Here is a 14,781-nt window from a genome sequence, read left to right as displayed (position 1 = left end):
CGGGCATGGATGTGTGTGCTGTCCTTAGGTTAGTTAGGTTTAAGTAGTTCTAAGTTCTAGGGGACTGATGACCTCAGAAGTTATTTCCCATAGTGCTCAGAGCCATTTGAACCATTTTTTGAACATTCGCATCACTGATGAGAGGGTTTGGAATTCTAGCTGGCCCTACAGTTAGTTTCCTGCTTATGGAGCTCCGTTCTTGCTGTGTGGCGCTGAAAGATTTCACGAGTACGACGTTCAGTTCTGCAGTGACTTATTTTTTGTCAAGATCCTCTTGAATGACCGTCTGTCACGATCATTTAATACAAGCTTTCGTTCACATTGTGACTTTAACAGACAATATTTTTCCGTCTTTACTATTTACGTTATAAATCTTCGATGCGATGTTCTTGAAATACCAAACACTTCGGCACCCTTGGTTACAGAAGACCCACCATACGAGCATCAACAATTTGTTCACGTTCTGTTTCCCTAACATCTACATGGATACTCTGCAACTCACATTTAAGTGCCTGGCAGAGGGTTCATCGAACGTCAGACATAATACACTCTCACACAAAACACTGTCTGAGCACGTAGTGATAACATTGCACCGGTTCCCGCTCGTAGTTATATACAACAGCACAACCTTGAGGCGTAGGTAGCTTATGCATTATTTTCAAGCGTTCAGTTCTCGCGGTGTTTCTATATCTTCATCCAACCCCAGTACATGACAGATTTGACGGGGAAACGTACACACGACGTCGCAGTGGGATTCGTTCGAATTTTCTTGAGTGGTAGAATACCATCAGATTTCAATCGCTGATAATTTCGAAACTAATAATGTCTCAACACTGGTTGAGTCCACAACGGGTAGATCATGTATGTGGCTTTGGTTTGTCGTGCAGCACTATTTCGCCTGTGACATCGTGCCAGTGTAGGAGCCTGCGCACAATTGTTAGGAATTAACTTTGAGTGAAGTTATAAATTGGTGAAGCAAGGAAATGCATTTATCTGAGTCATTGATTCGTGTGTCATTGTGAAGACCTTTCGGAGCGCTAATAGGACCCAAAGTGAGATTATAACAATATGTGTCGGAATATAAGTGAAAATCGGTATTAAATTTATGATTTAAAAAATGAAAGATGTCGTCTCGTTATAGGAAATGTAATTCAGAGGAAATTTCGCATCGGAAGGAATACAAAAAACAAAAAACGTCCAGTGGCGAGAGAATGCGAGAGCTGTTTCAGGGTCGAAAAGAAAAACGAGGAAACGGCGAGAAGCGATTACGTAACTGATTCATAGGCATACGCGGCCAGCAACAGTCTAAACGTCTACGGATCGTGTGCAGGCGTCGTTGGAAGGCAATACACAAAACAGTGATAATATAGAGGCTAAATGCGGTTACCTTGCGATTTATCTATTCTGTAAGAGTTACGCTACTCAGTGAAACACTGTATTAAAGAGACAGATGATTAAAGTACCTATTAATACGAAACACTTTTTTATTATTTTATTCCGAAGTTTTGACGAAACCTCAACGGCGCTGACGCGAACTACTCCCACAGAAATTTTTCTAGCTGTTCCCTTTATATACACTATATAAAGTAGTGCTGACCTTGACGATATAAGTTTAAATATCCTGTCTAACGGCTAAGGTCATTCTGCATGGGGTAATATTTTCGCGTTACAACTGAATAATAGAGAGATATGTTGCTACGTCAGATTGCTTACAAGAGTACGCTGCACCAAAGCAGAGTAAATTTTGAAAATAGGCAACGCGGTATTAAATTATCGAACTAGATAAAATTCCAAGGCAAGCTAAGCATGTTTTTCGTTCCATTACATTGACCGACGGTTTATTCGCATAAGTTTCGAAATCACGAACCTGTTGTCAGTGACTTAATTTGATCTTAACCTAGTAGTGTTCAAACAATAAGTGGAAACACGATTTTGACCATGACGAATTAGTTTCATTTCTATTTTCCATTTAGTTTTTATTGGGCGGTTCAGGTTTCAAGCAGATGGTCTGCTAAGACTGCTTGGCTACTGAATTTCCCGATAATCATTATTCATGAATTGGCACTCACAAGTTAGATGCAGCAAGCAGCACCACGAGCAGCATCTGCCTGCACGTTTATACTCTGCACTTTACGGTGTGTGCTGGAGGGTATCGCGTGTACGATTGTCTCTTACCTTTATTTCCTGTTCCAGTTACGATTGGTGTCTTGGAAGAACGACTGTTGGTAAGTCTCCATGTGAATTCGAAAATAATTTTATCTTCATGGTCTGTTCGCGAGATAAAAAGTAGGGCTGGTTAACTTTTTAAGGAAGGCATCCTTTGGCAATTTTAACAGTACCTCCCGTGTCCACTATAGCAATGCCATTGCGGTTCGATGAACTTCTGCTTGAAGCTTCCACCTCACTAAACTAACCTGTGACGAAACGCCTGCTTTTCTATGGATCTATTCCTACCTGGTGAAGGTCACAGACTGATATGCCATGCTTAAGCATCGGTTGAACGAGGGTTCTGTAAGCTATCTTCTTCGTAGTTGGTGTACACGTCCTGACGATGTGCTGCTTTCTGTCTCTCGAATGACTACTAGTCTTCCATTTTGAATGCCTCCGTACACATATTTCTGGATATTTAATATGACTGTTTTCAATGATTCTTGGGGACTTGTGTTATCACACAGTAACGGGTGTTTCCTCCTATTCCAGGGTCAACTGCACCAAGTGTCCACCCTCTCTGTACTACTTAGATGGTTCAGTACCACAGCAGCTTTTAATTTGTTTAAAATTTTCTTTACATGTGATCTTTATGACTTTTAGACTGGAAGGTGAACATTCGAATCTAGTTATCTCCTAAAGAAATGATTTAATGATGGCTAATTGAAGATAATTTACAGAAATTCTCCTTTTTTACGACAGTTATTTCATTTATCTATTTATTTAACCTTACGAGATTAAGGCCATCAAGCTCTCACTTCGTCCGCAGTTCGTGGCCTAGTGGGTAGCGTTGCTACCTCTCGATCACGGGGTGCCGGGTTCGATTTCCGGCCGGGCTGGGTATTTTCTCTTCCTGGGGACTGGGTGTTTGTGTTATCCTCATCGTTTCATCATCAACATCATCGTCATCATCATTATCATCATCATTTGTGACTGTGGCTAGATTAGACTGTAAAAAATTGCACTAGAAATTGGGACTTTGTACGGGCGCTGATGAGCGTGCAGTTCAGTGCCCCACAACCCAAACATCGTCATCACAGGTTCTGTCTTACATCAGACAAGGATTTCACATCCTAGTTATCACTGAAATAACTATTTTAACATGACAGATACAATGAGGTGACAAAAGTCATGGGATAGCGATATGTGCATGTACAGATGGCGATATCATCTCATACACAAGGAGTAAAAGGGCAGTGCATTGGCGGAACAGTCATTTGTACTCAGGTGGTTTATGTGAAACCGTTTCCGCCTAGATTATGGCCGAACGACGGGAATAACAGACCTTGAACCCGTAATAGCAGCTGGTGGTAGACACATAGGACATTCCATATCGTAAATCGTTATGGAAGTAAATATTCCGAGATCCACACTGTCAAGCGTGTGTCGAGAACATCAAGTTTCAGACATTACCTCCCCCCACGGGCAACACAGTGGCCTATGGCCTTCACTTAACGACGGCGAGCAGCGGCGTTTGTGTAGAGTAGAAATGTGGCGATAATGGGCTATGGCAGCAGGCGGCCGACCATTGCTGACACCACAAGATCGTGTGCAATGCCTCTCCTGGGCTCATTAGCATATCAATTTGACCTCGACGATTGAAAAACCGTGGCCTAGTCAGGTGAGTCCCTATGTTAGTTGGTAAGAGCTGATGGTAGATTTCCAGTGTGTCACAAACCCTATGAAGCCATGGACCCATGGACCCTAGTTGTCAACAAGGCGCTGCCCAAGCTGAACCGATCATTGACTGGATACGGTTATGTTCAGCTACTTACAGATGATTTGCAGATATCCATCGAAGACATGTTCGTAAACAGCTCTCGAATTTTTATGGATGACAATACGCCATGTCATTGAGCCACAATTGTTCGCGATTGGTTTTGATGAACATTTTAGACAGTTCGAGCGAATGTTTTGGCCTCTCAGATCGCCCAATATGCATCCTATTGAACTTTTATGGGACACAATAAACAGGACAATTTGTCCACAAAATCCTGCCCACGCAACAATTTCGGAATTATGGACGGCTATAGACCTAGGATGTTCAGTATTTATACAGTGGATTTCCAACGACTTGTTGAGTTCATACCATTTCAGCCTGTATTCTGAATTCTGACAGGCTCATACAGCTATGGGAACTTTCAGTATCTTATGTAGTTTTACGTTGCTATCACGCAGACACCATTGCATAGAGACTACCATAGAGACGTTGGATGTCATCTCGTGAGACAGGGATCTATGTTACTTCGACTTGTTTTCGCGTAAGTTGTCAACCGATGTTGGCAGCACATAGGGTGGACGGGACAGTCGCAGAGATATCCTATGACTTTTGTCACCTCAATGTACTATTAATATGAGCGTCACTAGAGACAATGTGAATAAGTCACACTGACTATGAACTAATACTTTTAATAATGGATGCATTTCTGCTCCTGCTGCTACCACTAATAACGATAATAGTAAAAATAATGACAACGACAGTGACAATAATAAGAATAATGATAGTGGCAGATATGAAAATAATTTATAGGTGTACAAAATAGATGTTTGCTGATCCAGCGAGTTATGGGTAAAGTAAATTTAAGGAGACCGCCGCAGCTAAAATATTTGGCAATACGGAATATCTGGTTGGGAAGAAGGATGTTTGGAGGTAAGGAGTGCGAACAAAGGCCAATGGTAGTCATTATTGTTGCTTCACTAGATATGTCATTAACTGTCTTCTGGAACTGGACATGTTATTTATTTGTTTAATACAATACAGGAGGTTTTTCTAGGATCAGGTTTGTGCTACTGGGAAGGTCTTCGAGAATGTGACTAAACGATGCAGTAACACAGAAAGGATTTTGCTCTGATGGGAACGGGTTTTCTGCCATGTTGTTCAGACATGTGAGTTAAGGTCGAGGAGTGTTATGAGAGACAGTTTATGTCGATAAAACAGTAAAGAAGACACAGGCTATGAAAATCTCTGCACGCAACCAGGAAGCTGTACATATGATGGGGAAATATGATCAGAGAGTCGAACATCACAGATATAACGAACACCGCAAATGTTCGCTGTTATTGAGAGCAGTAGCTCAGTAACAAATATTTAAAAGCTTATACTTTCAAGGCCATGGAGAATGCTGCAGAAATTCGTAGCCTTTCCAACGAAAGTATTGTCACAGATTTGCCAAAATCTCCACTGGTTAGAAGTTGTATTCCTCGTCGCTAACTCTAACATTAGCAGCCACTGCACATAGAACTCTAGGGTACCCAAGTTGACGCCTCTGAACTCACCGAACAGATGGCTTCGTTATATCTGCCCACTCCGCAGTAGGACCAGGCGGGACTGCAGATCGTCACGGGCTGGAAGTACGCATACCACAGCACTCCCGGCCCAGAACCACCTGCCGATGAAAACAGCAATCTTGGTAAATAATTTATGGAATTTAATTCAGCAATAAAATGTTGTTACATAGTCATACCTACTTGTCGAAAATGAAAACAGAACATTCGTAAGTCTCTGTTGCACGTGAATTTAGTTTTATTATTCTATTTCACAGGCTGTATTCTGAATTCTGACAGGCTCATATAGCTATGGGAACTTTCAGTATCTTATGTAGTTTTACGTTGCTATCACGCAGACACCATTGCATAGAGACTACCATAGAGATGTTGGATGTCATCTCGTAAGACAGGGATCTATGTTACTTCGACTTGTTTTCGCGTAAGTTGTCAATCGATGTTGGCAGCACATAGGCTGGACGGGACAGTCGCAGCAGATTGGCCCACATATCCCCAATAGGGAGATGTGAGGGGACCGCGACGGTCATGGGCGGTTAAGTGCGTCTTGAAGAACGCGTCGGGTAATGCGGGAAGTGCATTCGTGGACACTGTGTTTCCGACGTAACAGGGACCTAATCAGAAAGGAATGGACGTTATTCTCAATGGGAAAGTGAACAGAGTTGCCCTTTTTCTCCGCTGCCTGACACACTTCGGTAGTTTTCACTCCCCATTCGAACACATTTCCGCAAATGACACTCAGTAATGCTAAGGCAAACCCACCTCTAAACGCTAAACGCTGGATGTGCCGTGAAGCGGCGTGAAAAATCGTGGCGAGCGGCACCCTTTTATCGCAGTACAGCTCCTGACAGAACTTTCTGACTTCCAGAGAGAAAAACTGGTTCTAATCGGGGCTACAATAGGTGAAGGATTAACAGTCTCCCTCATCTCATGCGGCAGATGATAAGATGAGATGTGAATCCATATGCTCCTGTCGTTTATAAATACCGGCCTGAGTGGCCGAGCGGTTCTAGGCCCTTCAGTCTGGAACTGCGCGACCGCTACGGTCGCAGGTTCGAATCTTGCCTCGGGCATGGATGTGTGTGATGTCCTTAGGTTGGTTAGGGAACTTATGACCTCAGTAGTTAAGCCACATAGTGCTCAGAGCCATTATTTTCGTTTATAAATAATAAGATAAGCTTCTGCATCTTTCTTGGGCATCAATATTATCTTTGACACAAATCTGCAGCCTCTCGTTGAGAGAATGAAAAAATATCCTATGTGCGAGGCTGTCAGTAACAGTACCACAATACGGCAACTCTGGTATACAGTGATTTTCTCTAATAGAGCTCACTGACTACTCCTGGCTTACCTAACGATGTTTACTAGCCTAGACACGAAAATGACGATTTTACACGATTGAAACCGTTCATGTCAATATATAATTGTGACAATAAATAAATAAACTTTTAAATTGTACATTACTGGAAACGACAGACCTCTCTTAGGCGAGTCATACACAGTTGTTACGACAGCAGCGCTTACACAACGAAGCTACAGCACGGTAATGCTAATCATTGACTTTTGTTACCTTCTATCTATGGTCTATGACAATGTCGTATTTTAACGTCACGTCTTTATATATGTGCATTCTTCATTTGAACTAGGTTTTGCCCGGATTCATCAGGTGGTTAGTTTCTTATGAACCATACTTCTAACAGAGGCTTTTTGTTCTGGTCTTTGTGCTTGTTAGTATTTGTGGTTGTCATCCCGTAATATATCGCCGAAAATGATAGCCCAACAAAATAACAAATTGTAAATGAGACAGCTGAAAGGTGTTTGATTTGACATTCTGCACTGAACAGCCGAGGTCCCGCAACCATTTCTGGAAAGATGGACATACAGAGACTTAATAACTGGTGGAGTAAGACGGTACTGTGGTAGCAGGAAGGCAAGAGCACACCACTTCCAGTGAGGTTCTAGTTAGCGACTTGAAATGATAGTCCTAGTTAACTGACTGCCTTTCGAACGTCTCAGTTACTGATACAGTCGTATCATACTGACACTAAAATGGTTTCAGTTTTGAGTGTTGATTTCTTTTTGCCTAAAACTATATTTTAACAAATAAAAGATAAACTTCGTGAAACCAGAATGCTGGATGAGTGGACCAGAAGTGAAGCTGAACTCATTTTTAGGAATTATAACTTAGTATCCTGCAGAGATCTAATTCCAGATCAACGTAGGCATTACTCCTTCGACAATACCACGTTAAATGCGTCCTTGTGAAAGGTTAACTAATCTTCTTTCTGCAACGTATCACTTTCCACATGATGTTAATGTCTAATAAAAATACGTCATAAACTGCCACAATTATTTCTTTTAGTCAAGTTCTACACTTAGTACACTTGAATTAATGCGAAATAATGAACGTGGACGCTTTTCAATGACTAATGTTGGGATGACTAAGGAGTCTTATTGGTGGTTATTAAAATTACAGGAAAGGGGACATGAAGTAGTCTGAAGACATAGCATACATCCTTCTGACAGCTCCACGTTTCCACAGGGTGAGCTACATCCTTAACTCTTGAGGCACTGTGGAAAAGTTTGGAACTTAGTCGGCGCACTGGCACATAACCAGGCGTTCCAGAGCTGTACATCATCAAGCTTATCAGTCAAATAATAGTGATGTAAATTTCGTCCACTACTGGTATTCAAACCTATTGACATTTAGAAGAGCATCAAGGTATGTTAAAGACACTCTTCACGGTGGCGGGTTTCTAGTTTACAGACAGCTATGCGAGACCTAGCGCTCACAGTCAGAGCATTACTCTTCCTACAAATTGACGTGTTAAACAACGAATGTATCAAGAAGGAAAGTGTATTTGGAAACCGTTTTCCTCTCCTTTTTAATCGTGGTAGTATTAATTTGTGAGATAAAACTGTTTCATCTTCCGGAGAGCGTTAACGTTAGCGATAGAAGTGGGCTCATGGGGGCTCTCGTGATACATCACGTTTGTAGGTGCATCGGATGTTTGAAATCTACTAACAGACTAAAATCATGTGCTGCACCAAGACTAAAATTAGGACCATTGCCTTCAGTCCAAGTGATGTGGCGCATTGGTTAAGGCACTGGACTCAATTTGAGAATGAGCAGGCGCGCAAATAGAACAGTATTTGCAGAGTGCGCGGATTTCGATAGAGGACGCTCCTGTGACGGCTGCCAATGCTCATGTGTTTCTGGGCCAAGTTTTACTAGAGAGCCGTCGCCGGGAACTTGCAGTCTCCACGTCAGCCAGGTTGGAGCTCAGACAGTGTTTACCTGCGAGTATGTGCGCGTGGTTCGTTACGGTCATGAGTGCTGCTCAGCGTTGTGTAGTCTTAGTGTCTGAGTCGACGTTGATTTGTAGTTCGCCTTCTACGGCAACGTTGTTATTTCATACGCGTCTCGTTGTATCGAGTCTATATAGGCGACAGGTGTTCTTGCCTATAGCCTGCCAGCGCCCTGACCATGTCAGTCGGGTCGAGGGTAAGCATGGATAGGGCCAAGGACAGGAATCCGCGGCTAGGCAACTCTTCCGTGGCTCCTTCACGTGGCAATGTGACACCAGTTGCTCGACGGCCGTCCGGGCAAGCTGCCAGCTGCTCTGATACTGACACCACCCTACGTGCTAAAGAGTGAGCGCATCGTGCCTCCCGCCACAAATCACCGATAACCACTGACTGTGATACAGATTCACGTGCACCCCGTACACAGCGTCGTGTAAGGCACCGATCTTCCTCTTCATCCTCTGATGATACCCATGGCCGCCTGGTGACAGACGTCTCACCTAGTGACAGTGTAAGTAGGCTGTTTAGGTTTCTTTATTGGTAACGCCGCCGCCACGTAGGGCTCTGTATAAAAATCACTGGCTGTGCCGTGTGCAGTCTATGGCTGGTTTGCATTGTTGTCTGCCATTGTAGTGTTGGGCAGCGGCAGCTGGATGCTAACAACGCGTAGCGTTGCGCAGTTGGAGGTGAGCCGCCAGCAGTGGTGGACGTGGGGAGAGAGATGGCGGAGTTTTGTAATTTGTAAGACTGGATGTCATGAACTACCATACATATTTTGACTATTAAGGTAAATACACTGTTTGTTCTCTATTAAAATCTTTCATTTGCTAACTATACCTATCAGTAGTTAGTGCCTTCCGTAGTTTGATTCTTTTAGTTAGGTGGCAGTAGTGGCGCTCGCTGTATTGCAGTAGTTCGAGTAACGAAGATTTTTCTGAGGTAAGTGATTTGTGAAACGTATAGGTTAATGTTAGTCAGGGCCATTCTTTCGTAGGGATTTTTGAAAGTCAGATTGCGTTGCGCTAAAAATATTGTGTGTCAGTTTAAGCACAGTCGTGTATGATTTTTCAAAGGGGACGTTTCAACAGTCAAGTCATGTATCCCCCAGCATTAATACAACCGACTGCCATGCGGACGCCCTGTCGGGTGCTGTTTCGTCTATACCATCTCGTCGGCCCAATGGGCCTCCTGAGGATTCGGACCCTGTCGGACCCCGCCCTGATCGACAATCCAAACTGTCTTCCGCTCGCACCCGTCACAGCGGCCATGCTTCAGATTCTGATGCCTTTGCATCTGGCCTAGCAGCAACTGTTGCTGCGACAGACTAGGACGTGGGTCCCCCTCCTGGCCCAACTTCTCAGAATCCACCGCCGCCACCCCCTAAGAAGACCACTCCTTTCGTTGTTCACAACCCCATGAACTACTTTTAGCTGAACACTGAACTGCAACACCTTATTGTGGGCCATGTCAAGTATCTGCTTCACACCATGGAGGATTACCTCCAAGTCCTCAACTCTGTGAAGTCCAGGGCTGTGGACTACTACACTCATCAGGCTTATGGCAACAGAAGAACAAAAATCGTCATCAAATACCTTCCTTGCGAAGTTACAGAAACGGCCATGAATTACTCGGTCTGCAGTTCCTGGACTCTTTGGTCCACCAATACAACAAGAGGGACCCTGAGACCCGGAAATTAATCCCATGTTGTCTCCCTTATCAGGTGAGAGGACGTCGAACGCATTTACCAAATCAGGTATCTCCTGTGTACCAAAGTGCGTATTGAATCATATGAAGGCTGTAACGGTCCCTTCATTTGCCGTAGGTGTCAATGTTTGCGCCACATCGGCAGTTACTGTTCACTGCCTTTTAGGTGTGTCAAGTGTGCTAGCTCGCATCCATCAGAGGACTACAAACTCCTGGTCTCAGAAAAACCCACGTGCGCCTGCTGTTTGGGGACCTCTCATGATTCCCACCATCTGGCTTTCTGGAAGGGTTGTCCTACATACCAGAAGGCTATGAAGTCTTCCCGCCATCACGAGACTGCACCCATTTCCCCGTCTTATGGGGTAAATCCGATGACCATCCCACCACTGATGCTCAGGCACCTGAAGCATCTGCGACATAGGAGCCCCTCCGCTTCCATCCTCTACGACCACATTCGCCGCTGCAGCTCAGTCTCCTGCTCAATCGTCTTCTGTGGTGCATACCGACACCCACCACGCTTACAAACTGCCTGCAGCCTCCTCCCGCCCACCTGCTGAAGTGCCACAACGCTCCATTGCGGCGCCTTCTCCACCACCCACCACGCCCACTCCTTCCCATTTCAGGGTCAAGCAGCCAACCCGAGATGTTCTTCCAGTGGTGGAGACAGATGCTTCTTTCTGGGATGACATGCGAGAGTTCCTCCAGGTCATCTCTTTGTTCACATGGCCACACATCAGCGCTGTCATTCGTGAAACAGCTCAAAAGATCTGTTGGCCAGAGGATGGGCCCACTACAGTTATTACCCTTGTTGAAGGGTTCAGTCATATTTGTTATAATGGTGAATCGCCCACCACACACCCATCAGCGCCCTACGCATCTCGTTGTCTTTTTCTTTAATGCCAATAGCTTTAAAAGTATGAACAATGAACGGAACACATTCCTCTACGACCACCATGTGGACATTTTACTTGCCTCAGGAACCCATCTAAAACCCACCAACGACTTTCGTCTCCACATCATAGTTTTCTATCGCACTGACCTACTTTATCGCTTATGTAGGGGCACAGTAATGTTTCGGCATAAGTCACTCCTCCAAAATCACAAAGTCCTCCAACCACTCTAATATATAAAGACTACGGCAGTCACAGTTTCTACCTACTTTAGTGCTATAATTTTTGCTGTGGCGTATTTGAGCCCTAAACTACCCTTCTTGGAGCTGATCTCCATATATTGACATCTTTTGACAAACTCATTGTTAGGGCAGATCTCAAAGCCAGGCATCCAGCTTGGCATTCTCACATTGCTAATCCCGAAGACAGATTCCTCCTTGACCTAGATGATCCTCTGGCGGTTTTGGTCTATGACCCCACACTCTCACCCACATACCAGTCTGCTCTGACTGTCAGCTGGACATTCTGGATGTGGCCATTTTCAAGGACACTGCGGTGCAGTTTTCGTTGGAAACACTCTGAGGACTGGCCTCTGATCATGCTCTTGCACCTTACCAACATCTCTCTGTCTTCAGACTTCTTTTCACCATCAGGGAACTGAACCTCGACACCAAGCTCTGGCTGTACTGGATGGTTGTTCACCTTTCCCTAAGCTATGGCTCCACTGTGTGGGCTACGATTAGTGCCTCCCGGATGCAGACCCTCCAGCTCCTTCAGAATAAGGTGGTTCAGTGGAGCCTGCATGTCCCTCTCCTTACGAAGGTAGTTACCCTCCATGAGGAAACGGACATGACCACTCTCAAGATGTCCAAGCAAGAGAAGGCAAGGCGTCTCCATGCAAACTAGAAGTCCTACGTGACATGGTCGCTGGCTTGCAAAACATTGGCACAATGCCTCCACGGCACTGGCACCTGCACCCTGTTCCTCTCACCATCCTCGAGGACTCCGATTTTGACCATGGCTAATGATAGCATTGTTATGGCCACTAATGAAGCGTTAGTGTTGACTTGACCTCTCGATGGATATCGACCATCGTCAACCACCACTGTTGAAACATAATGTAGCTGATAGTTAATATTCGCCTGCGATCTGAACTTCCACTATTAGAGGGTAGTATAAGACTTCAAGTCCCACCGCCACACCTTCAACGTGCCCTCCATTGATATCTTTGGACTGACATCATTGTCGAATGGAACAGTTACTATCCACCAAGACTGTAAGACCGTGAGCCACCAGTGAAGCTGTATTTCAATCTCCCACAGAATAAAAGAAAAAAAAATGCAGTCTCCAGTGGGGGACAGTCACCTAAAGATGGCTGTCCGGTTGCCAGTCGAAATATTGTGACAAGAAGTCAACATGATCCAGGTGCAATTCCGAAACCTCAGAGAATATTCTGCATGTCAGAAAAACTTCAAGAATCACAGGACACTATTATCTCAATAAGTGTAGGAAAACAACACTCACAGTGTTTGTCTCCTTGTCTTTTCATAACCATTTATGAATATAATTTCCAGTTAACTAACAGGCTAAAATAATTTGTCCTGGACCTATAGCATGAGCTTATATGGAAATGCCGTCCACTAACTTCCCAACACGAAATCTACAGTGTAATAAAACTACTAACTTATTTCTTTTTCGTCCTTACATTCTCCTTGTCTTTTACATAACCGTTTATGAATATAATTTCCAGTTAACTAACAGGCTAAAATAATTTGTCCTGGACCTATAGCATGGGATTATATGGAAATGCCGTCCACTAACTTCCCAACACGAAATCTACAATGTAATAAAACTACTAACTTATTTCTTTTTCGTCCTTACATTCAGACAAAGCTTTGATCTAGATTATCCTATTCTACGCCAATACTGACTAGAGATCTTCACCAAAACACATTTCTATAGCTCCCTCCAAGTACTTGTATCTCTACATCTACATCTGTACTCCGCAAACCACCTGATGGGGTGTGGCGGGTTGTACCCTGAGTACCTCTATCGGTTCTCCCTTCTATTTCAGTCTCGTATTGTTCGTGGAAAGAAAAATTGTCGGGCTCTAATCTCTCTGATTTTATCCTCACGGTCTCTTCGCGAGATATACGTAGGAGGGAGCAATATACTGCTTGACTCCTCGGTGAAGGTATGTTCTCGAAACTTCAAGAAAAGTCCGTACCGAGCTACTGAGCGTCTCTCTTGCAGAGTCTTCCACTGGAGTTTATCTATCATCTCCATAACGCTTTCGCGATTACTAAATGATCCTGTAACGAAGCGCGCTTCTCTCCGTTCGATCTTCTCTATCTCTTCTATCAACCCAGTCTGGTATGGATGCCACACCGGTGAGCAGTATTCATGCAGCGGGTGAACAAGTGTATTGTAACCTACTTCTTTTGTTTTCGAACAGCATTTCCTTAGGATTCTTCCAATGAATCTTAGTCTGGCATCTGCTTTACCGATGACTAATTTTATATGGTCATTCCATTTTAAATCATTCCTAATGCCTACTCCCAGAAAATTTATGGAATTAACTGCTTCCAGTTGCTGACCTGCTATATCGTAGCTAAATGATGGAAGGATCTTTCTTTCTATGTATTCGCAGCACATTACACTTGTCTACATTGATATTCGATTGCCATTCCCTGCACGCTTTTCAGAACGCTTTTCCATTGTTACAACCTCTCGATATACTACAGCGTCATCCGCAAAAAGCCTCAGTAAACTTCCGATGTTATCCACAAGGTCATTTATATATATTGTTAATAGCAACGGAGCTACGACACTCCTCTGCGGCATACCTGAAATCACTCTTACTTCGGAAGACTTCTCTCCATTGAGAGACAAAGCTTTGATCTAGAGTATCCTATCCTATGCCAATATTGACTAGAGATCTAAAAATCCCATAATCTGGACTCAACAACTTTTCAACTGCTAACCATGTGGCACTGCTGTGTCTATAGCAACAGATCCCAGAAAAAATACATTTACCTACCCTCAATTTTCTCGAGCAACGCACATCAGATACTCGCCCTCCCAGGCAATGAAATTCACCCTCACTTTTATATTGTTGCTATCAGAGCAAACACACTTTTGTCTGTTCTTTCCAACATTACAGTCCCAGCTATGGATCAATTTCTGTCTAAGTTACATCTCTCTCAATTAAAATGTTTTTCTGTCGCTAACCCTGCTATTCAAGTTAATCATCTGATCTACTCTTCCTTCCACACTACAAAAATGCCGGACCGGTTTTGCCGCCATCGCAACACGTCTCCTCCAGGTACATCTAGATTATTGTAGAAGTCTAAATATGTTTGTTAATTGCATCGCAGTATATACTAACTTT

The 14,781-nt window shown here is 43.8% G+C and overlaps 1 protein-coding gene across 1 annotated transcript in view; it reads right to left on the bottom strand.

The window, feature by feature from the left end:
• Positions 1–14,781, bottom strand: part of LOC126327965 (collagenase-like) — a 64,085-nt gene that overhangs the window by 10,316 nt on the left and 38,988 nt on the right. The window contains exon 6 of the mRNA XM_049995934.1: positions 5,485–5,594. Within this exon, the coding sequence (XP_049851891.1) occupies positions 5,485–5,594 (110 nt within the window). The remainder of the gene's footprint in view (positions 1–5,484; positions 5,595–14,781) is intronic.

Source organism: Schistocerca gregaria, chromosome 2, assembly GCF_023897955.1.
Source record: "Schistocerca gregaria isolate iqSchGreg1 chromosome 2, iqSchGreg1.2, whole genome shotgun sequence".
Classification (NCBI taxonomy): domain Eukaryota; kingdom Metazoa; phylum Arthropoda; class Insecta; order Orthoptera; family Acrididae; genus Schistocerca; species Schistocerca gregaria.
Note: the sequence above shows the minus strand (reverse complement) of the source record. Positions and strands in the feature narration are given on the sequence as shown.